Raw genomic sequence first — 25,157 nt, 5'->3', positions numbered from 1 at the left:
CGCATTGACACTTAAAGTTTCAAAGGTAGTTTTATAAAAGCCAAATTGGCAAAAGAAGTTAGCACAATGATATTTCTTTCTTTCACCAAAAGCTTAGATTTGACAAAAATAAAAATTGTTTGTGTATTGACCCGTTTTTGCAGCAAAAATCCCACCCTTCATAAGGACTATCCCTGCTGCCTGGGGATTGGTTCCGTCGACAATACCGGAAGTAGGTACGTAAGGCAGGGGGCTTCCAGCGTCCGTTACCCAATTGTCTACATCCTTAGAACCTTGTATGAAAGCTTCCTTGTTTGCTAAATCCCAAAATGATTACATTATGTTCAGAATATTGTTAATCTTAAAACATGTTTACACATTATAGTGTACCATTTTATATTATTATACTTTCATGTTAAAATCCAATTGGTTTAGACGCAGTTGAATATCCGTTTTATAATTCTTTAGTTAGCGTTAGCAACACACTTGGCAACGGGTTACACAACGAATAATTACTTGCGCGTACGTTATGCGCGTAGGGTTCGCCGTACAATTCACGTCATTCCTATAAAAAGGCAATATAATTATCTGTTAAATTAAGACATTCAGTATAATAAAATAAATAGTGTTTCTTTGTGAGAGTAACAGTTGAATTTGACACCCCTCGAAAACAATTATCAACCTCCGCTTCGCGTCGGTTGAAAATGGTTTTCTCGGGGTATGAATTTCAACTGTTACCCTCCCAAACTGGCACTATTTATATAATATGTGTATTTATCGTTATGAATCATATTCAACTCTTAGCTTTTCTATATTGAACAGAAAATAACATAAAATGAATTTATCTACATAGATAACAATACAGATTAGTCGAAACTATACAATTTTAAAAAATAGAGTCTGCTAACGATGCTACCTCAACAGGTCAAGGCAACTAGATTTTGTGACGTCGGCATAAATTTGAAAACTAAATTAGCTACCTCTTTTCTTTCATCAACAGACAAATCAGATAAATGATTTGCAAGGCATTGTGGACTACAACAAGTTTCAGTGTTTACAAAGCGTATTAAAAAAATATTAACTTTTTTAAATTGTCCTCTGGAAACTCATTTTCAATTATTTTTTAGAATTTATTTTAAAAAGATTTTGGAAATTATGTCTGATCATTTATTTCTATGCTTACCTTAAAACACTGCCTATGAGGTCGTATATCATCATATTTAAATATCACATCGTCAAATTAAGGTAAAACGAGAGGTACGTCCTATTCAATTAGAAGTAATCGAATACATTTTTCATGTGATACCTTAGGTTTAGGACAAAATTTATTTAGTAGAATTCGCATTGAAGTTTCTTCAGGAACACTCATCAGAATGCATACCGTGCAAAATACTACATGCTACCACCACACTTAATTAATAACTTATTCTTCTGTATTTGTATATTTGTGCATTACTATTAACGGGGCGATATACGTGTTAAAATGTACAATTACCTGCATTTATTTCTGGTGTACAATGATTAAGTAACCAAAAAACAATTATCCAGTTCTTTTCTTATCAAAATATGTTTGTACTTGTATGCGTATGATTGCCATTCTTTTGATACTGATTTATTTTCGAAGTAGCAATTGATGTGAGCATGAAACAAAGTCTGTAGTACGTAATCTTTCCTTTCTTTACCTTATAAAGTAAAAATCAAGTTGTACATTTTTTCATGCAAGTAATTTAATATTGTGTATAAAAGAGGTTAAAACCACGTGTGTCTGTTAAAGCGTAAACACGTAGAAGGCTGTTCTGCTTTGCGACTCTTTCACTGGATGGGAGAATATGGTTGACGCAAATATAATCACGTATTAAATAATGGTATCCATATAAGATAGTGTACCCGACCTGTTCAAGGCAAGTTTTTTTTCTTCCTTGTTTACATTTTTCATGACAAGAACAAAGTTATCTGGATTCCAAACACTCAACTTATCTAATAAGAAAATTCGCGCGATACAATCTCTCCCCGTAATATAAATGCTTAAAAAGTAATAATAATAAAAATAATAATAATAATAATGATAATAATAACTAGGCACGTTCTTGTCTTCCTTTTAAACTATTTTTTTGGACCTACATTGCAAAATTAAGATTTCCGGAAAAAGTCATTTTAAACTGCAATATCCCTGCAGTGCGTTGTCTTATCTTAAAACGGTTTTAAGTTTTGTATTCAGTACAAAAATGTCTACAAAACGTTTATACAAAAAAATTTGAATCACTACCGCTGACAATCGGAAGTGACAGACGACCTGCTCAGGACAAAATCACTTTTTAAAAAAGGGAAACGAACATAATGGCCTACCGGAAGTGACGTCATCAACAATAATGTACGAGATAAAAGACCTTGATTTTTGTATTATTCTTGAAAATTTTATAAAAACCGTTGTAACATATATGAGATATTTGAGTTTTAAGAAAAATGTTTAGAAAAAAAAATAATAATAGTGAAATATAGAGAAAAAGAAACCTAACAAAAACAATAAGCACTTCTGTGTGAAATGGAGGACCCTAATAATAATAATAATGATAATAGTTGGTCACTTTTGTGATTTGAGGTTAGCTTGGAGTCTGATCAACTATCATGTTATATAGTTATTTTCATTATTTATGATTTTTTTAAATAAATGACATATTATCTCAACATGGGTGCTGATTTAGTTTTTATCCTAGTTTCGGTGAGTTTGTGTAGCATGAAAAACATAAATAAAGCTTACAAGGAAGTAGCTTGATAAGCTCCTTTCTCTCTTCTTCTGACTTTACCAACAGCAACTGTCCGCCTTCATTCGCACACTCTTGTCTTGCAACGGCGATTTTTACAGGGTTTGTACTCTGCACAAGGCTAAAGCACCCAAACAGGGGATGAACCGAATATCCAGGCGATGTGCAGTATCCTTTGAAACCAATTAAAAGCATAGTGGTTAGTTAAGTAAAATGCAAACTGTGTACATTAATTTTTGACCAAGAAAAATTTGGATTCATTTTTATTTTTACGAACCCCATTTAACAAAGGTGAAAAATGATTCGCAATGATTTATCATATTTTCAAATGGACAAAAATTTAGAATGTAATGTCTATACAATTTCTATATTTATACTGGGATAATTTTTATACACACCGAAAGGTCAGATAAGAATCATTTGCAAAATTAAAATTTCCTGAAATGTATAACAACATATATTAATATAAATGCTTAAAGAAGTCAAAACATTTATAGTACAGCCAATGACGATATCATACAAAAAACTCTTCTATAAAAATCTCTAATTTTAAAATACCATGGGGTTTTACTGCCTGTTTATTAGAATGAAACACATTTAGTCAAGATCTTTTCGTTAAAACGCAATGAATTTTCAACATAATTTCATGCGTTGAAAGTGTGCTTTTTATTATTAGCTCCGCACTGAAGTTCAAAATTCATATAGATTTAAGGTTCTTAATAAACAAAAGAGTAACAGCTGAAAGGACTGGCGCATTTATTAGTACATGTGATGATCACACTTAAAACACAGTTGAACTAAATCAACTCTTGGACGCAGTTTCACCCATATGATTTTTTATAGTCTAAATTTTCGTTGTAATGTCAAAATAATGGTTGAGAGGGGTATATTATACATTTATTTCATGAAGGTTAGGGAGAAATGAAGATTCATTCCCCAAGGAAAATCAAATTTCCCTAGGGCAACGCCCAAGTGAAATATGATTTTTGGGGGGAAATAAATTTTCATACCTCCTAAACGTTCATGCAATACATTGTTTATTTTACCGAACGACAGGTGATACTTTGGAATAAATTGCGTTCTATTCGTTTTTTAACTTTTGTAAAAAAAAAGTACTGAATGTTAACTGGTTTCTTTATAAATTAGTTTTTTGATATAAAACGACTTTAACTATGATAATAGAGGTTATAATCGATAAAATTTTAGAATTAACCATTTGATTACATCGTATGTTGATACTCGGAAATTTAAATACGTATAAAATGAAAATTAGCATGACTTCCGAAAGGGTGGAATATGATAAAAAATATGTCGATGACAGGGAAGTTTTATTGACCTGGCACGTGGTTGTCTAGAACCAATCAGATAACGCGTTATATAGAATTATTATAATGAGGAATAATAATCTGTTTTCGAATGTAACTCTACATGGACTACCTTTCTGGGCTGCTTGTGGTCTAGGAATAGTCAGAAAAAGGACAGCAGTTGTCAAGGCGGCATACTCTGTAGGACTGAAGACGTGTCCCCCGGCTAAATATAGAAGCATTGTATAAGGTCAGTCAGGTACAGTGAGATGATCGACAACATGTCATTTGTTAACGTTTTATGATTAATAAAGGTATAACGGCGATCAAGAGTTCTATTGCAATTCATAATCAGGGTACTAAAAGTACTGATAGGCATCATTTTGGAGGTAATTAACTGATAAAAGAGATATTTTTTTAAACTTAAATTTAAAGAAGGTTTGGAGTATAAAGACTTTAAAATACGAAATTATACAGGATTGTAAATACCTTGAGAATTTTACATAATCGTGTTCTTACATGTATATGGAAAACACAAAAACAAATGTTTGACATAACGGAAACATAATTTACCAGTTATGATTTACAATATGTACTAAAAATTATGCTGACATAATAAATACAATTTCTTGAACAAAGAACTTTTTCATCTTCATCCCTGCTTCAAAACCCCTAATGTTAGGTAATATGATCTCAATTTCGTAGTGTTGTCGTTCTTTTTCTTTTCAGATCGTATGATTCGATTGTAGGGAGTAATCAAATATACTTTCAAGCGTTTCCAAAAACAATGAAGATAAAATATTTATATTTAAGAGACGTTATATTAAAATAAAATTTAAAAATTCTTTATATATATTTAAAAGTAATCATTTTAGGCGGTCCATACAGTAAATATTGCTAGGTCAGCCTTTTGATCAACAGCGCATGCGCATTTATTGTAAACATTTTAGCTTGGCTTGAGGGTGAAAAGACCACAAAGTTTGACAGATTTGACTTTAAAAAAGATCAAAAGAGATGAAGACAAAATACAGGTGTGAACTATATATCTAGTGAAAGAAAAAATGGGAATCTACAGGTGTCATCAAAATATCATTTAGTTTTAGGATTATTTTTAACATCTTGATAAAGGTCCGTCCAGCAAAGTTTCGACCAATCGAAAAACGGGGCGTGTAGATTTCAGTTCTGTCCGCTTTTACACAGCTATGAATTACAATCAATTTCCGTAAGAAATAGTGGGAATCATACTTAATGGATGTAAATATAATTTACTTCATTCATTTTTGATTTAATTATTTTATATTTATATGACTGTTAGATTGTATAAACACGCTGATTTCCCAATTCACTTTGAAGTTTATTGACATCGCTGTCTAGACAGAATTAGTCACGCTTCACCCACGTAAACTCGGTACTCTCCCTATTCACTTGTTAAGTGAATCACTGACTTTGTTGTTTTTCTTATGCTAAAAAGTAAAAACTGGATGTTTGAAAAGCCTTCGATGTTCTTATAGAAGATTTAGTATGCATGCCAAAACATGTAACTGATTATAGTTAAAATGGAAGTAATCGTAAAAAGTAAAGTAAACGAAGACATGCCATACTACGATCACCGTTGATAGTACTTGGGGTAATTTTGATTTTAATTATTCAAGCTTCACAGATAATCACAAAAATTGAAGTGTTTGTTAAGTAAGCATGTTAAGAATTAATAGATTGGGTGTGTAGCTGCTTAGAAAGATACGTCTCCGCGGGAGATTGATAATTGATAATATGCGAGCGGTATACAATAGAGACAAAGAAACACTCCATGATAATTGAATCTCATAAATATTCAATATTTTGTCCACCGCTAGATGATGCTTGAGGAATCCTCATTACTTGATGTTACGGGCAAGACATTCACAACATAAGTCTAAAAAGTCATAACCACTATACGATTCAACACCATTGCTTGTGTACCCCAAATATTATCAAATGAATATTGATTGTATTAAACTCATGAATATTTACACTTATTGGGAATTTTAGGTATGAACCAAAATTTAAGAGAGAAATGATTTTTATCAATTTCATAATTCATATGTATAATTCTATTTATTGTATGTTTTGTAAATGTAAATAAGTTACTTATTTCAATAATAATGATATTGAAATATAAATTCTAAACGAATATTGCCAATTTTGCCGCCAGATGGTGTCCGCCAAATCTACCAAGATCATTATCGACGTCAGATGGAAGCTGAATGGTAGTAATAGAGGAGGCTCACAGAGCCTCCGTCTGAAAATAAATCCAACTTACAAATCGAGGCCGCTAGAGCTGAGCCTACCAATACACTACTCAGCAAGATACGGTTGTTGGTCGTCAGTGCGACAGTGGGGGTCAAAGACTGGGACATCACAATGGACACAATTAGACAGACTGCCAAGTTCTTCTTGAGCAGAAACTCCATTTTTCTGTATGGTTTTTACTGCGCGAATGAGCTTCCTACAAACTAAAGAACTATGCTACTATATGTGATTTATGTTACAGTGCACGCATATGACGATCGAAGCATTAAATTACACATTGCAATAAAGTAGAATGGCAAAATGTTCCATTTTAAATAATGGGCTATACAAATTAGTTATGAAGAAACCCAGACTGGTTTCCTTCAACTGAACATAACGTTCGAAGAAGTATTTTTTCATGTCTTGAAAATGTAGGAAGTTTGGAACAATTTATATGTTTAACAAAAATATATGTAGATATTATTAGCGACTAACCAATCAAAATAGAAGCTTAAGGTTGTTTAAACAAATAAAAATGTTCATGCATTGGTATGGATATTTGTTAAGGAAATGATCCTGAAGTTTACAGAACAATCCTGCTATAACAAAATGTAATCGAATTGTTGCAGAATTGAAAAATAGAGAAAAAAAACCCACATTACTGCAGAATGGTATAATTCAGGTTGACAATTAATGGATGTATTTATTCGTGTGATTTGGAGTACCAAGGTTTGAATTAAGAGGGTTGACCATTTTAACCTATATAATCTCATTTAGAAAAAAAGTTTTGTATAAAGATATAGAAAAATATTTGAATTTTAAAGCTAAGATCTTTTAAAATTTAACTTTACTTAATAATAGATTATACATGTAAAATATCAATGTAATTATAACATATTATAAAAGATACATTTCATTTGTAATTTGTTGACCACCTTAATAGTTGTTTGCAATTAGAGTAGTCATTAGACAGAGAAGTGCTTTAATCAAGTCAATAAATTGATTCATTTTATTCTTACATCATCATGATATTATCAGACATTCTCTCGATAATACAGATATTTTTTTTTTCATTAGTAGCCATAAAGTCTATGGGCTTTTAATAATATTTGTTTACTTACTAACATGATTTTTTTTCATATTTCAAAAATAATAATGTTATTAATGAGAACAATTATAAAAAAAAGGAAAAAAAGGAAATTTTAATCTACTATAATTCTGCCATTCTAAATGTTTCCAAATATATTTACATATTTCCAAATTATGTGCTTAATAGACTATCAAACACAAGAGTGTTTATATAATGCACCTAGAAACCCTGACCTTTTGATGGAAATCCGAATTTCTTTTTATAGAATAATCGGTTATAAGATTTTTTAAAAATAAATTGCTCTCTTTAAAAAAAACCTTTTTTTGTAATTTTTTTTTTTTTTTTTGCATCTTAAATTTAAAAAAAAACGATTTCTTTTTTTAAAAAATCAGTAAATACTTGTTACCTTATCTTTAAGGATCAAGGAACACGTGTGAACGAATTGTGTTTAAACGCTGGTTAACATATACATGTACCGGTCAAATGGAGGACATCTAGGTTATTATTTATTGCGTATCCGGTTTTTGACAGAATGATAAATATCATAGTATGAACAAATACCCATAATGTATATCTAATACAACGTCAATTTCCTCTTCCTTTCACATTGAGATACTCTCAATTAAACCCCCCCCCCCCCCCAAAAAAAAAAAACAAACAAACAAACAAACAAAAAAAAAAAAAAAACCCAAAAAACCTTTTTATATGTTTGGTGTAGCTTATTATAATTGATGCCAAACAACTTTAAAATGTTTTCTCACAACGATATTTTATGACGTATTTTCTCCATCTTTTTTAACATAAGGGATTGAATTGGATTGCAGAATAGGTTACTCGCAATTCGTTTCGACTAATTAACTGGTTACTCGCAATTCGTACCGACTGATTAAATGGTTAATCGAATCAATATACGCAGATTATTTGACATATTATTGATATTTTGAATAAATATACAAATAACACAGAAAACATGATAAGACTATTCTGTTTTGTAAATCAAAATACAATTTAAAAGTTATCATTTGTGTTATTATTCAAAAAGAAATTTTAAACAACAAGCAAACAGTCATCAAATAATTTTATAGCTCACACGTTGCAATTTCGCAGTACAGTCAGTTTGACGCGATCAAAACAAAGTCTGCCCGAGGCAAGCTAATAATCTCCTTTTAAAATGAGTAACTATCCTTTCGAATTGTAATATATGTATGTACCCACTTTAGACAATTGCACTTTCTATGTTATGAATTAATGTCGTGTTAAAGGGAAAAAGTAAAAATTAATACATTGACCGGCACAAACATTAATGGTAATTCTAACTACTGTGGAATCATTAGATTTCGTGGTGGCTCAATTTTCGTGGATTTCATGGGTACCTATCATCCAGGAATTAACATCATCCACGAATTATATATTAGGGTTATAAAGTCATATTTCATTTTGTAGGTACATGTATAAGAAAATACACGAAATTACGTCCCCACGAACCTATAAAATTTCAGCAATCCACGAAAATTGGCCCCAACGAAAATTCATGATTCCACAGTATTATCAAAATTAACACCTACTGACCAGACCATTTTTCACAAAAGAGCTCAGCCCCGAGGACTTAATTCAAAGTCTCTAATTTAATTTGATAGTCTCAAAAGATATAAAATCTCATGTTGAAATTGCGATAAATATATATTATTTTTGAGAGTTAATTTAAAGGTATCTCACTCCTCACATTTTGATTTCATTGCGCAGATGTTAGATATATTTTAAAGGAATATGATTTTATTGACTTAAACCCCACAAAAAGATCACCATTTCATAATTACACAACATTCATAAACTTAAGTAATACTACGTGAATTCAAGAAAAAAAACAAGTTTTTGGGGGACCCGTACTATTTTCTCGTGCCGAAGGTTTTTTTAATCGAAAATGACAGAAACAAGCAATCTTATTAATTTTCTATATGCTTTTCTTTTTATTATATTTTATTCCTTATTCACACGTTTAACATTAATATGTTTGTGACATGTTTTATAGGTCCTGTATGACTTGTACAAAACTAAACCTTGAGAGAGTGATAGACGTTTAACTTAAAATCATGGAAATAAATAGAAATGTCTGAATTTTTTAGTCCACATTTTGCGAGAATTTTACCTTTGAAGCCATATATCTAAAATTTGACAATACTGACCACCGTGTTTTATTATGTCAAAATGATACTGAATACATATCTAGGTGAACTGGATAAATCTTACAAAATTCTTGATATTCAAAATGATTTTATTTCAAATTAAAATGTAGATATAAGAGAATACACAAAATTACGTCCACTCGAAAATATAAAATTTCGGCAATCCATGAAAATTGACTCCCACGAATTTTAATGGTTCCACAGTAATCTGTTTACCGGTAAGAGATCGCCATCCTTAGTTATCACTTATCAATAAGAAATATTCAGGACTCGGTTGCGAGAACGTTATTTAAATCTAACTAGCTATTAACCTGACGTTAAAATTAACTAAAGGTAACAAGCTGTTAAAGCTTAATTTATTATCTAATTTAAATTACAGATTTAACTCATGTTACCTATGTGCATTAAATACTGAACTAAACATTAAAAAATAACAGTTAGTTACGGTTTTAAATAAGAAATAATTCAACTGACGTTCGTGCAACGCAGTCTAGGAAAAAGAGTCAAAAAGTTAAAAGTCTAGCATTTATTTCGATATGTTGAAGATTTGTCATTTAGGAGGTTTGGGTTGTCAAAAAATTACCACTCAGGTCTGCTTTACTTTTTTATATGATTAGTTTAGCTGTAGACTGTTATCACATGTAAGTAAAGAAAAATTTCACATTTGAGCATTTTCCAAAATCTTAACACATATCCCTTCATCCACAGGAAAACGATCCAGTCTTCATATGGTCACGGCAAACCAGGCCCCCAAGCCAGACAAAAAATTAACTAAAGTCTCTCACACATTTTTTATGTATTTTTTACTCTTCTTTTTAAAAACCATGTTCTCATACCCTCTCATTGAAATCATCACGCGGATCTCGGCTGGTCCCTGGTCAACCATCCTATAGAAGAACACCTCCTAGTGCAGAAAGTATTGAATTTTTGTGTGCAATAGGAGGAAAAGTATCTCTGCAAATTTATATTTATAAAAGTAAGATGGTCACCTTTACTGGCTTATCCCTAGCCAACATCATCAAATTCAGCGTTCAGATAATTTATATCTTAAAAAAGAAATCAATCTTGTTAGTTGTTACTAAACACAAAACAAATCTGCATGTTTCAAAGGTCTGGGACAAAGTAAAAACACCTCTTATTGCAACCTATGGTGCGAAATAACGCCTTCATACGATGAAAGAAATATTGACCAATCTCTTAATTTTTCTTTTAAATCCTTTTATCTCGACATTTTTTAATTAACAACACAGAGTCTTTTTTAAGATTTAGATCAATATTAACGATTTGTTCTTGGTCTTGGAGAAAATACTATCATGCTTTGTTGCATTTGTATCGAAAATTCAACAGTTTTTTCTTCAAAGTAGACATTGTCCATTAGCATGAAAAGCTATACTTGTGAGAGAAACATCTGTATTCTTCTTTGCTTGCAAAAATGTGAGAAACGTTATCAAATTTAAATAACAATAATTCTATATGCATTGTTATATTACTTGTTATAAATTTTAAAAATTTTATGTAGTTTGAAACAGGGTTAAGGCAACATTATTTAAAAGAAAAAAATTAATAATCATGGAGTTTGACTTCCACCTCGCTTCTAGTGCATTTCATGCTATCGTTGGAACTCTTATTAATATCATCGCCATAGCTGCAGTGATAATTGCTGGACTGCACAAAAACAAACATTTTTCCTTTGTGTTGAACTTATTCGTCAGCAATCTGTTAATGAGCTCCATTAGTTCTCCTCTGAGCATCGCATCCGCCATTTCGTCCTGTGCTCAAGATGATGTTTTGTGTCCCTATTCTGGATTTTTAATTTTCAGTATATCTGGAAAAACATTATGGAGTCTATCGATGATCTCCATTAATCGGTATGTGCTGATTGTTCATCCAAGTCATTATGATTCCATTTTTACGATCAGAAACACTCGGATTATTTTGGCGGTCATTTGGCTTTACTCCCCTACCTTGTGTGCGCTTCCTCTAACACGAGCATGGGGAAACTTTGTCTTTAATGAAGACATGTGTCTATGTACCCCTTTTGTCACCGACAATGGATTCCGAACCTACGGCCTTGTCTCCACAGCAATGATGACCGTTGTGCCCATTTCATTTTGTTATCTTGCCATTCTCAACAAAGTAAGAACTAGCAACAACCGCATCACCGGAAGAACACAAATTGAAAATACAGAAAGAATCAAACAACAAAAACAGTTGATGCGGACCATTCTGGTAATGATATCGGTTTTTATATTAATGAATATTCCATTTATTATCACAGTTCTTCTAGACCCGGGCCATGAAAAGTTCAGTCTTTGGGTTCACTTTTTGTCGCTTTATCTTGCGGGCTTTTCTTACACAACGAATACATTAACATACGCGCTTATGAACAGACAAATAAGAAATTCTCTAGTTAAAATATTTAAACGGGTCCCATAGGTATTAAACACTTAGTCTCTGTTTTTGAAATGGTTGATTACATATAGCTATATGTAATGTAATAATACTTGTTTACTTTTAGGTTATTCTAATTTTTTTTAATATATCACACATATGATTAATGTCTCTTACATCCCCGAATACAGAGTGACATCAGACACAGTTCAGAACCAAAAGACGTTAAAACAGCAGAGAATTTAAGAAATGAAGATAATAATTTTTCTATTGATCGACGTATCAAAGAAAAAATTGACCGGAAAACTTCATCAATGCGCGTAGCGCATTGATGAAAAAGTTTTCCGGTCAATTTTTTCTTTGATACGTCGATCAATAGAAAAATTATTATCTTCATTTCTTATCATTTAATAAAACATTTTCAAATAAAAAAATGTGAAGTGTCATTGATCAGAAATGTAAATAATGTAAATGAAGCGGCGCGTATGAATACAAAACAACAACAGCAACAATATTCAAAATGGATTCGCCTTCAGCTGATGCAGAGCTACTGGGCTGAATTTAATGGATTAAACACAAATAGTGAGTTAAAATCTGAACCAGTTGAATTGAAAACGAAAGGAAAATACATGCGATAGCTTGTGATATCATTCAGTGTGCAGAAAAACTCGTATTAAAACTAGTTTTCATGTGAGATCGCTGGAATAACCATCCAAGGAAAAGCGATCGTGGACGAAAATAGCTGATATGTCGACAGAGAATAGTATGTATAAGCGACTTTTGTAAACTTTGTGGTAACTAGATAGCCAGTGATGCACTTAAATGGTATATCAGCCGCTTGGAATGCGCAGAAGGAGTTGATGCATCACTCATAGCTTTTCTTTACGACGCTTATTTTGATGACCGATCATCTTCGTGTGTAAATGTAAAAATTATCGTTACCAAATTTGAACAGCAGTGTTACCGTGAAAGTTTATAGGCCTATATGTTCGTTATAATATTCCTGGAAAAGGAACAGCCAGCCTCGCTGTAAATGTTGATTGATCTAGCTCAAGCAGACGAAATTGTGAGAAGACGCTTAATTTTCTATTTCGTGAATCAAACAAAGTGTTTTAATTGTTTATTTTTGAAGGTTAAACTTTCAAGTTTTTATATTCACAAGTTTGCATTTTGTTTGCTGACAATAAAACAGACACAACTTTACATTTTGTTGACAGTGTTTATCTTGGAAATTCCCGTTCTATAAATAGTGTTAGATCAGAGCAGTTGCAATTGAGAAAAGTAGATCCGGCGAAAATTTTATTGATGCAGGTATCAAAGAAATTTTTCAACCAATCAGAAGCGCCGATATCTCATCAAACGAATAAATATTAAATGATAATATTATTATTTTAAATTTTCACTTATTGATTACAATGATTGTATGCATTTATGATTGTTGACATTCAAGTTTGTAAAACAAATAAAACAAAACTGATTTTCTTTGTAAGGTATGTGGGTTTATGAAGTATTATCTAAATCGTTGATGGATCATATCTTATATACTTTGTAGACTCGTCAGCCGTCTTATTTTCACCACGTTTTCCAGAAGTTTGAATTGTAGTACTCAAGCAAAAAACAAAATGTTCTCAAAGCTGTTAAAAACTGAACTTTATTTAACAACGATTGACAAGCAAGTTCTACAACTTATATTAATATCTCTCGTTGGCACGGATGTTAGCGCGAGGGGGTCATTTGGGTGGGAAGAAGCCGGAGAGAACCCACGTGTGCAAGCGGGTGACCGCCATACCCTATCACATACAGCCACTGTCGATAACGAGGATCAAACTCGGGTCGCAGCAGTGACAAGCGAGTGCATTGTCCACTACGCTACTTGGACACCGAAGCTGTTTTTTGGTGTGTGTGGGTTTTTTTCCTGTTTACTCTTTTTGTGTATTGTTAAAGAGCTAATTTACGTAGGCAGAATTTTAAAAATGTAGACGTGGAAAAAAATATTTAGTCATGCGCAATTATTCAAAATTTAACTACGTTATGTATTCTTTTATAGTCATTTTCAGGTTTTTTTGTGAAGTTCGTTGATACTCTTCACCCAAGAATAAACGTATTTATACAAATATTTAGTTTGATAGGCATATAGACGACTTTTTCCCGCAATTACGTCATAGTTGCTGAGCGCAGACATAATTGGTCACGTGACGCACCCGCCATTACAACCGTGAAACCGTGAAGATGTATCAAGGCGGAGGTGGTGAATCGTGTGCGGTTTTTCGCTGCACTAACAACAGAAAAAAGTTATACACATGGAAGCAATCTATTTGTCAAGAGCACAAAAGTATTTTTCATAAAGATTGCCCTTGTGTCGTCCCGTTCAGCCTGCATAAAATACCTAAAGAGGAGAACGAGAGACTGAAATGGCAGCGGGCATTACATCGGAATGATCTGCCGAAGAATGTATTCGTGTGTTCCACCCATTTCATTGACGGACGACCAACAGCAAGAAATCCGACACCCACTTTGAATTTAGGTTAGTGTAAAATGCCCCTGCATCACTTTAGAACGGGTGTATGTAGGAAAATTCGGGCTGACAGTACGGTCTATATTTATGAATGAAAACATCAACTGAAATGTTACAGTGAATGTGCATGAGACTTTTAAGGTGCTATTTAAATATGTTTACATATAAAATGTGTGAAATAGGTTTGAATAATCTGAAGTATGGATATTTTTAGCTTGACATATATTCAAACAGTTGTCAAACTGTTTGTTGTATGGTTATGAATAAGACATTACTCATTACTATTTTCACCTTCTATGCTTTTGTATAAATATTACAGTGATATTTCAAACAATATTTAGTAGCTTACCAATAAGCAATACTAATTAAAGTCATCATATGACAATTTAATCTATATTAGTACATGTATATAAAAACATATGAATGTATTTATTTTGAATTTAGTATTATTTTTAAAAATGCATTGTAGGGTATGAAGCTCCCATCAAGGTTCAGCGTCGACTTTTAAAGAGAAAGTCTGTCACTGAAGAGAAATTACAGACAAAGGGGACATCATACGGGTATGTTTATGTATTATTGATTTAATCAAATGAAAGGGGCATAACTGAAGTACTGAAAGCTGGGCTCATTTGATGTGTCTTAATGCATATGGTGCAGAAAAAACTGACAAAATTTATTTCTCTTTCTCTCTCTCTCATGCTTCTAATGTCAGCAAACCGCCGGAGAGCAGCATAATTTTGTAAGCTGCTATAATTAACAAAAAATGTCAGTATGTAGAAAAAAATCAACAGCGCATTCAATTTTGAAATAAGCTTTGTAAAATCAATCCCCCATTTCTTCAATGTGCAGCCGAATATTAATTCATCTTAAAGTAGTTCATGGAAATTCATATGCAATGTATGTGTCCAAAATGCATAGTCTTGTTCTTAAAACACATAAGATAAGAAAAAAGCCAATAATACATTCCTTGCTAAATATATTAGAAAGAAAAAATAAAAAACAATGGACAAAACACAGGTCTCCGTAACTATTTTGTATAGCAGAAGCATTTACTTTGAGGCTGTTCAGGTTTTTATTGTGCTATTAATAGTAACATTGGAGATTTGCTTGTCTGTAGTGAGGGCTCTGCTTTCAGCAAAGCTTGGCTAAAAAAATCACATGATACTTGGGATTTCCAGTAGTACTTTTAAGTATTAAAGGAGAAGACTTCAGTCACAATGAACTAATATATTATTGTTCCATGTAGAATTTTTTGCTTATGTTTGACAATTATGTTTTGGTATACTTTTGTTATAGGTTTGAACCCACACTAAAACAACAAAAGCTGGTTGCTGAAGATGAAGTTGAAACTGTCAACACTAATCAGTTCACCATTAAACCAAGGAAAACATCATTTTCCACTCAAACGGACATGACCGAAAGCAGATCAACAGGCACCCAGTGGATAGATCCCACACTGCATGAACATGAATATGCAAGGCCCTGTGTTTCAGGATCTAGAGATACAGGAACACAGACGAAACCCAGTGAGACTGAAGACAAAGGAGTAAACTGCAGCACTCTTCATATTCGCTTAACCTCTGCTGACATAACATCCGACTCCTTATCCTTGCTGTACACAGGACTGCCTTTGAAAACTTTTAGATCTGTTTTGAGTGTTATGCAAAATATGGATGACCCACTTAAATTTACCATGCCTGTTTCAGATCAAGTTTTTTTGGTTCTTATGAAATTAAGGCTAAATCTACTGTTTGGGGATATTGCCAACAGATTTGGGATATCAGAGTCTCATGCATGCACCATTTTCAATCAAAGACTCTCTTTTATGGCTTTAAAACTGAAAAACTTAATAGTTTGGCTTCCCCGTGAAACAATCCGAGCAACTATGCCAAAGTCTTTTCGTGAAAACTATCCAAAGACTACAGTCATCATTGATTGTGCCGAGACTTTCATTCAGCGAGCTAAAAACCTGAAAACAAGAGGTGAAACCTACAGTCATTACAAGTCCCACAATACAGGAAAGTATTTGGTTGGTATTGCACCACATGGACAAATTATGTTTATCTCAAAGGGTTTTGGAGGACGTTCTAGTGATAAAGCAATTGTAGAAGAATCTGGCATTTTAAACTATCTTCTTCCTGGAGATGAAATTATGGCCGATCGAGGCTTTACCATTGGTGACCTTCTATTCCCTCTCAAAGTGAAACTTAACATTCCAGCTTTTACCAAAGGTAAAGACCAACTTTCAGAAGAGGATGTAACAGAAACGCGAAGAATTGCCACCGTACGGATTCACGTGGAGAGGGCTATACGACGTTTAAAGGTGTTCCGCATACTAAGTCAGGTAGTTCCAGTTACCTCTGCAAAGAAACTCAGTGACTACTTGATTGTTTGTGCTGCATTGGTAAATCTGCGATCTGATCTTATTAAAGATGATGATGATGAGTGACAGATGATATTTGAAAGTTTCAGTGATGTAACAGTAAATGATGCATGATAATATTTGAAGGTTTCACTGTTGTAAATGACACAAAGTTGAAACATGAATAATAGATTTGTATTAGGTTTTATATACCAGTCTAATTAAGGTCCAGTTCATGATTCCTTGAGTATATCTGCTCATAATATGACAAATGCTAAATAATGTATTTTAGGCAAAGTCAATGCCATATATTGAATTAAGACTATTGTTATAAGTCTTTATTAATATGATGTGAATTAAATTCTTCATCAAAAATATTTTTTTAAACATGTAATTGGGTTTAATTGAAGATAAGAGGATGTTGTGATAATGAACTTATTTTGAATACTCTTCATGTTCAGGAATAAATAATTAACACAGATTGAAAAATAGTTGACTGTATAATTTCAGCATTAAGTCTGACATCAAAAACTTCATTCAACTACATGTACATGTGTATACTCGTGTATGCATCAGTTAGAAAATTTAACATATTTTTTACTAATTTTAAATCTGCCACATTCAAAGTCATCAACTACTCTTGGTAAAAGTTTGTTGAAGTAAAAACAACACAGTCTTGAAATAGCTGCTTCACAAAACTGTTGGTCATATTGTACATCAATGACCTTGTATTCATTAGTTGTCCAAATAACAAGTTTGCACAGCTGCATATGTGTTACATGCAAAGTTAACTGCATTTGAAGGTAATAGCCCCTTGAACTGTTATGCTTAACATATAATGTACCATTTTGCAAGGATTTCACAACATCATATTTACCAATTGTAAATAAGCTGTCAAGTGTTTGATCATTCTTAAGTATTGGACATTTAATTTCCAAAAGACATTTTGAACCATCAGCATTGGTTACTATTCCATCTGGGGAAACACTTAGCCAGGGCTCTTCAAAGGAAACTATGGTCCCTGTATCTTCTATGTGCCATCCAGATGAACGCAATTGTTGTTTTGCAAGAATTTCACCTTCTTGACCATGTCTAGTAAATTTGTTTCCTGTGAAGGAAGGGTACATATGTTCTCTTAAGAAGTTATCACTATTTGTAGTGTCACGAACGGGAACCTTGTGAGCACTACTGCCAGTTATTCTTATTTTTCTACTGTTGTGCCACAATTCAGATTCACTTTGTGAAATTGTTGCCATCGATAACGATTGAATTTGGGCATCATTAAGTTTAATGTACCTGTTATAAAACGCACAACACTTTTCACAAGATAGTTCACCTGTATGCTCAGTATGAGGCTCGGATGAAGGTTCGAAAAGAGATTTGTTTATATTTGCGTGCATAGATTTACTTAAAAGTGAATTTTCTAAAAGAAATAATTCTTTAAGTTCTGAGTTTTCCACAAAATATTTAAAAGATTGATGTGATACAAACATTGGGAAGATAGATTTTGTATTTTGTGGTTTTTCAGTATTGTTGTTAACCTCACTGCCATATTTAGGTTTTTTAAAGTCCATCTCTTCAAGAACACCTGGTTCAAGGTTTCTTGTCGCACCCTTATTCCACTGCATCTGCTCATCTGTACAAGATTTTCCCGTAAAACCTAACCTTACAGCATGCTCAATTTTCCACAAAAGTGCGCCTACATGACTGCACGTTTTACTGTTCCCAGCCATACATGAACATCCCCCGTTTAGAATTGTGCCGATCATATCACAGAATACCCATGCATTGTGAAACTCTGAATTTATTTTTTGTGACGGGCGCACTTCAGATTTCAGAATAACTGTATTGTGAATAACAAAATGAAGAATTTTCCCGACAGAACCGCTTTTAAAATAATTGTAACTGTCCAATGATTTGTAATTTTTCATTTTTTCGCCGTCACATGCTCTACTTAAAATCAAATAATTGTAGATATCGCCATATTCTACTTGTGGCCACTCACGAATGTCATCCTTCCATTCACCGGTTTTGACGTCTTTTGGGGAAGAAATCATTCGATCAGTATCTTTTTTGCATTGATTCTTATCCATGATTTACATAAACGAAAAATATAATACAGTTTCATATAACAAAACTTTGCTAGCAAGAATTTTATGTTACCGGGGAATGGTTGCTACCGCGTTTGTTTATCCAGCGTCACGGTTACAATGGCGGCTGTTTTCCGCGACACCTATCGGGATGAAATTTTACTAAGGGAAATAACTGAAAAAAGTCGTCTATACCAGGTATAACTTATGAATTTAAATGCTCGATATAACATCCCTATTTCCATGTATAAGATGTATCTCTACAAACAATAAATCCCTGGAAATCAACATAATTTCCAAATCTGCATGGTAAATATTGGATAATCATATTTGTGCTCATGTTGTAAATCAATGTTGTTTAAGCATACTTCTATTATCAACGTAATAAATTGTACAATAAATTATGATACTCGATTGTTTAATTTACATATACATGTAATATGAAGAATAAAAATAAATGTGTTTTTATTTTATTAAACTGAACTGAACTTTATTGTTCTTTTACAACGCTTGATAAAAAAAGTTCTACGACTTAAATCAATATTTTTCGTTGGTACGGGTTTTAGCGCAAAAAGGTCATTGATGTGGGAGGAAACCGCAGTGTCGAAGCGGACAACCACCATAACCTTTCACATAAAGGTGGAAGCACTGTCGATCACGGGGATCGAACTTGGGTTGCAGCGGTGATAAAAATCAGACTCAAAGTATAAATCTAACATAAACGCTACAATTTTTTTTTTTGTTCTTAATAAAGCTGACTCGATGAAATCGAAAAACTAAACATTATCTTTTCTGTAATTAAAAAGTTAAAAGCAGTTTTTAATGACCAAATACCTGTAGTTAGGGTTATGCAGCCTGTGGATACATCACACGTGTCATTGCTACAGTCACAGTACCCCTGACATCTGTATCCATGTGTAGGATATGGACATTTATCTGTGCAATTCATCCCAGTGTATCCTGGCCCACATACTTAATGAAGATGAAATGATTTAATTTTCATTCCCTTTTTCAAAAGATGCTTTTGTTGTAAAGTATCCATTAGATCTATCTTGAATCTTAAGATGTCAATTTATAGATATAGCATATTGTTTATTAAAAACAAAATTCAAAAATATACACATATACTAAAATTTAAATGAAAACAGTGCTTTTAAATAGCTTCTTCTAAAGGATATCAGTGCAATCTAAATTGATTACGATTATGAACCCTCTTAAATTGTCTTTCTCCATAATCATAAATAATAAAACATGTATAAACTCATGTCATTTTTAATTATATATAATGACTTACATTCACAGGTTTCGTTGATCAGATTCCAATAGAAACCTACACAGCACCTTTTGTGGTTTCTACTAATGCAAATACATACGCTAAATTTACTATTTTTGAATCATTAAATGAAATACCATGGAAACAAACATTTCATTGATAAAATTGTATTTTTTTTTTAAAGAAAAGTAATTTGAATATTGGCAATAATGACATTCCTAAGAATGTATTTGACTTATTTATAGTTTTTCTTCTTCATAGGTATCGAGGTCAACGCCCTTTCTTCAAAACGAGTTAAAACATCTCGTTTAAGCAAATTGCTTGTATGTTGGCATTCTCGTGGTTCCAATGTACTATTTAAACGGTTATTCATTTATTGCAGTCGAAAATCCCCAGGCTTTTTAATTACAAAAATGTTCAAGCAATTAAAAAACAAGATTACACGCTCTGTTGCTTATTCTGTACGTGTTCTTGTCATTGATAATAAATATTTACAAATTATATCCCAAAAACTAACTTATAATTAATGTGTGTTATCCTTCACTCCTCTGTATGCTTTATACAACATACAACCAAATACTACTTACCCTTCACACTCTTGGCTTGTGTCGGAATGTCTTGATAAACTAATAACCAAGAAAAATGATAGCATACATAAATACACTGCTTTGCAATACATCGCCATTACAAACAGTTTCCTGATCGATCGAACTGAAGTGTTATCTAAATAGATATTGTTTTAAAATTTAAGCATTCTTGATTAATTATGTATTTGGATATGTTGGACAATAACTTCCCTTTTCCCGTATAGAAAAAACCCAGTAAACGTATGATAAAATAGCGTCGTGTTGATATGTAATAGAAAAGAGAAACAATCACTACTTTAAAAATAGCAAATATTGGCTTCTGAGACCCCTTTGGTGAAGGGATAAAAAATATATTTTGAATTTACACAATGCAAATACTTGTAATGCAATTTTACAAATAACAATATATATATATATATATATATATATATATATATATATATATATATATATATATATATCTGAACAATGTTAAGCGTAAGAGGCGGACAATTGTTTTTGTCATATTGAAAAAAATAATTTCAACAAATAAATAGTGGCCGAAATTGCCAAAAGAATGTATTGACTTCTTTTTAAAGAATATCTGATTAATAAATTATGGACTAGGGATTATAGTAAAATCCTAGAATAATTATCAGCACATGAATTATATTTTTGTGAAAGTACAGGACATAATCTTCAAGATAGAATAAATTTCAATTTCTAAGCCTCATACAAATCCTTCTTTACAGGAAATACAATATGCAAATGTTAAATCTAATATAAAAAAGTATGAATTGATCAAAAGGAAGTACTCTATCAAACTGCATTGATATGTCGAAATGGATGAATGTACAAGAAACACTACAATCAGTTTTAAAGGCTGCTGATATATTCACAAAAGGTAGAAAAACAGTCACATTTTTTAAAAGGTGTACAATCATTTTATCTTTGAGAAATGGAATTATACTATCGCCTGGTCGCCGATGTTTCTATTGCTGTTGTGGGCTCTTTGATAAATATCCTAGCAATTGTCTCAATAGTCTACGGAAGACTACTCAATAACAAGACGTTTACCTTTGTTTTGGTCTTATTTATCAGCAATTTGTTGATGTACTCTATCTGTGGACCCCTTAGCATTGCATCGTACATTTTGTCATGTGATAGAACTGATGTATTGTGTCCCTATTCTGGATTTGTGATCTTCAGTATATCGGGGATATCGTTATGGAATTTATCAATAATCTCGATAAATCGGCACGTATTGATTCGTCATTCGAGTAATTACGACACCGTTTTCACTAGAACGAACACTAAAATAATTTTGTTGATCACTTGGCTATTCCCACCGATTGTTTATCCGTTTCCTCTCACTGCCACTTGGGGCAGTTTTATGTATGATGAGAAAAAATGTCTTTGTACACCTCTCATCACTAATGTTGCATTTCGAACCTACAGTCTTGTTTCCACAACGCTGATTCCATTTTTACCCATTTCATTCTGTTACCTGGCCATTCTTAACAAAGTCAGAACAAGTTATAAGCGCATAGCTAGTCTGCAAATAGAAAATTCGGATCGATTGAAAAACCAGAGACAACTGATTAAGATTGTTCTTGTGATGATATCAATTTTTGTATTGATAAATACGCCATTCACCATTACCGTCTTTTGGACCCCGACCAAAAAAATATAAGCCCATGGATACATTCTGTTTCACTCTACCTATCCGGCATTTCATACAAGACCAATACTGTGATATACTCCATATTGAACATACAGATTAGGACCTCCATCGCTAGTATCTTTAAACAGATCATTGGAAAATAAAAAAAAAACTACGATATTAAACGATGAACATTTTTTAATGGAAGCTGAAAGTGAGCCTGGGTGACAATTCAGGATATACTTTCAATTCTTTATTTATTTAACCTCAGTCAATTTCAGAGAAATTATTCATAATCTGAATCCTACAAGTTCATCATTTCAGGAGAGCAAATTCAATTAAATAATGTCAATGTTAGAATACGGCGACTGTGAGTGGAATAAAAGGTTTGTTGAATGAAGACACGTAGTAGCAATTTTTATCATAACAAAATACAATACATGTTCAGTTGGGTGTATATTGTTCAAATTCTAGAGCTCTGTCAATTAAACTGGGTCATAGTTTAGAAAATCTTAATTTTTTTAAAGACAAAGATGCTTTCAATATGTAAATAAGTTCATATAATCATAGTTGCATGTGATGTTTCAATGTAAGAGATTTGTACATATCCTTTTGGTTATTTTTTAGTTATTATACCAGATAGTAACAAAAATAAAGTTCAAATGAACTATTTTTTGTAAGCCAAACAAAGCAATACTGTTTACAATTTAATTATTTAATTTCTACTTTTTCATTAAAAAACATATATTTACGAAATTACAATAGATATTGTCATTGTAAAATATATCGTAATTACATCATGGATAGAAAAATCGATCATAACATATTATTCAAACAAAAGGATGCCAACAAGACCATCTACAAAAACGTTATTAGTTCGAATTACCGCCTAGAGATTTTTTTAACTTGATGTTTAACAACCCTAGAATAGGTAGAAAATAAGGAAAGGGTTTTTTTCCAATAAAACTTTATCAGCTGGAGATGTTTCATTGAGGCGTGAGGCAATTAAAGAAAAAAAAACAATAATATTTTTTGGCCAGAGATATAGCTTTTTGTTCTTTTCTATCATATCTACTGAAATAAACTTGGCAAGCATTTTCTTACATGTTCAAAAAAGTTTATGTCCAAAATTCAAAACATTTTGCAAATTAAAAAACTCATTTTTTCAAAAGAGTCATTCTTAAAGCGTGCTACTCAAAACAGACAAATGTATTCTTTGAAATACAATAAAGTTGCATCAAACATCTAGCTACCTATAGAACATATAGATTCAAGCTTGTGCTTGTAAAATCTTAATGGAAAATGTGAAACTATGAGTGTTGTAGGTGATGAAAAAAACGTTTTATTCCATTCTAAGATTGAAACATTTTACTTTTAAAATTGAGTGAAACACGTCTTTTTGTCTGAAATCATCGACTGCCTATGTTAAACAAAAAGAAGAAACAAAATATGATGTTTTGTGTCCCTATTCTGGATTTTTAATTTTCAGTATATCTGGAATAACATTATGGAGTCTATCGATGATCTCCATTAATCGGTATGTGCTGATTGTTCATCCAAGTCATTATGATACCATTTTTACGATTAGAAACACTCGGATTATTTTGGCGGCCATTTGGCTATATTCTCCTACCTTGTGTGCGTTTCTTCTTATACAAGTATGGGGAAAATTGGTCTTTAATGAAGACATATGTTTATGTACCCCTCTTGTCACCGACGATGGATTCCGAACCTACAGCCTTGTCTCCACAGCTATGATAACCGTTGTGCCCATTTCATTTTGTTATCTTGCCATTCTCAACAAAGTAAGAACTAGCAACAACTGCATCACCGGAGGAACACCAATTGAAAATACATAAAAAAAAATATATATCAATCTTTTTTTAATTATCCTGTTATTTGTTACTAAACACAATTTAAATCTGCATGTTTCAAACGTCTAACACAAATTAAAATCACCTGTTATTGCAACTAATGGTCACTTCTAAGTCAAAAAAGTACTGACATTCCCATTTTTTACTTATAAACTTAGACATTTACTGACAATGTACTGACATTACTGATAAACTTAGAAAAGTACTGACGATTTTGCTGACGGTACTGAGAAACTTAGAAAAGTACTGACAAACTTAGACAGTACTGATAAACTTTGAGAAGTACTGACACTTTTTACTGAAGGTACTGAAAAACTTAGAGAAGTACTAAAAGTACTGATAAGTACTGACCCCATTGTTCTTACTCCCGCTAGAGCTTGAAAAGGTTTGAAATTGTATTAAATAAAGTTTTTTGAATTATAATTGAGAAAATAAAGAATAAAAAATTATTTAACTTATTAATAACATTTTCTTTGAATAAAAATGTCAATTTTATATGTAATTTTATAAGTGAAGGAGAAATTCAGCCTTTAAAAAAAACGGCGGTTTGCAATATTTATGTTGTTAGTGTAAAGAATTTTGTCCTATTATAAATCAATGGTTATAATGGAATAACCCGACATCCCTTTCCAGTGGACTCTCCCATGTGTATATAAGTGAAAGAAGCTGAGAGTCGGCGTCATTCCTGTTTGAGCAGTCGAAGGAGAAGGTAACAGAAATACTTTAATATTAAACTTCTGGACCCACACAATTTGATCAGTGGCCCGAATAGAGCCGAAGCTGTTCTATTGTGTGGTATTGTATATCAGGCTCCGGGATCATGAAACTGTCTTAAAT

At 32.2% G+C, this 25,157-nt stretch overlaps 2 protein-coding genes across 2 annotated transcripts; one reads left to right on the top strand and one right to left on the bottom strand.

Moving 5' to 3' along the window:
- Positions 1 to 11: 11 nt before the first annotated feature.
- LOC136274367 (uncharacterized) lies at positions 12 to 6,583 on the bottom strand. Its single transcript, XM_066080977.1, has 4 exons — positions 6,345 to 6,583; positions 4,179 to 4,271; positions 2,738 to 2,914; positions 12 to 296 (listed from the first exon to the last, which is right to left on the bottom strand). The coding sequence occupies exons 1-4, from the start codon at positions 6,493 to 6,495 to the stop codon at positions 94 to 96; spliced, it is 624 nt and encodes a 207-aa protein (XP_065937049.1). The 5' UTR covers positions 6,496 to 6,583; the 3' UTR covers positions 12 to 93.
- A 7,529-nt stretch (positions 6,584 to 14,112) lies between these two features.
- LOC136274848 (uncharacterized) lies at positions 14,113 to 17,343 on the top strand. Its single transcript, XM_066082554.1, has 3 exons — positions 14,113 to 14,501; positions 14,962 to 15,052; positions 15,789 to 17,343. The coding sequence occupies exons 1-3, from the start codon at positions 14,207 to 14,209 to the stop codon at positions 16,939 to 16,941; spliced, it is 1,539 nt and encodes a 512-aa protein (XP_065938626.1). The 5' UTR covers positions 14,113 to 14,206; the 3' UTR covers positions 16,942 to 17,343.
- The last annotated feature ends 7,814 nt before the right edge of the window (positions 17,344 to 25,157 follow it).

This window comes from Magallana gigas, chromosome 4 (assembly GCF_963853765.1).
Source record: "Magallana gigas chromosome 4, xbMagGiga1.1, whole genome shotgun sequence".
Lineage (NCBI taxonomy): Eukaryota > Metazoa > Mollusca > Bivalvia > Ostreida > Ostreidae > Magallana > Magallana gigas.
The sequence above is the reverse complement of the archived record's forward strand: the minus strand, read 5'-3'. Positions and strand labels throughout refer to the sequence as shown.

Bases quoted from the DNA above. Each gene is read 5' to 3' on its own strand.
- LOC136274848 (XM_066082554.1), top strand. From the start codon at position 14,207: ATGTATCAAGGCGGAGGTGGTGAATCGTGTGCGGTTTTTCGCTGCACT. The intron at 14,502-14,961 runs GTTAGTGTAAAA...AATGCATTGTAG, and splicing joins GACACCCACTTTGAATTTAG to GGTATGAAGCTCCCATCAAG. The intron at 15,053-15,788 runs GTATGTTTATGT...CTTTTGTTATAG, and splicing joins ACAAAGGGGACATCATACGG to GTTTGAACCCACACTAAAAC.
- LOC136274367 (XM_066080977.1), bottom strand. From the start codon at position 6,495: ATGGAGTTTCTGCTCAAGAAGAACTTGGCAGTCTGTCTAATTGTGTCC. The intron at 2,915-4,178 runs GTAGTCCATGTA...TTGGTTTCAAAG, and splicing joins ACCACAAGCAGCCCAGAAAG to GATACTGCACATCGCCTGGA. The intron at 297-2,737 runs GTAAGCTTTATT...TTTGGGATTTAG, and splicing joins GCTTATCAAGCTACTTCCTT to CAAACAAGGAAGCTTTCATA.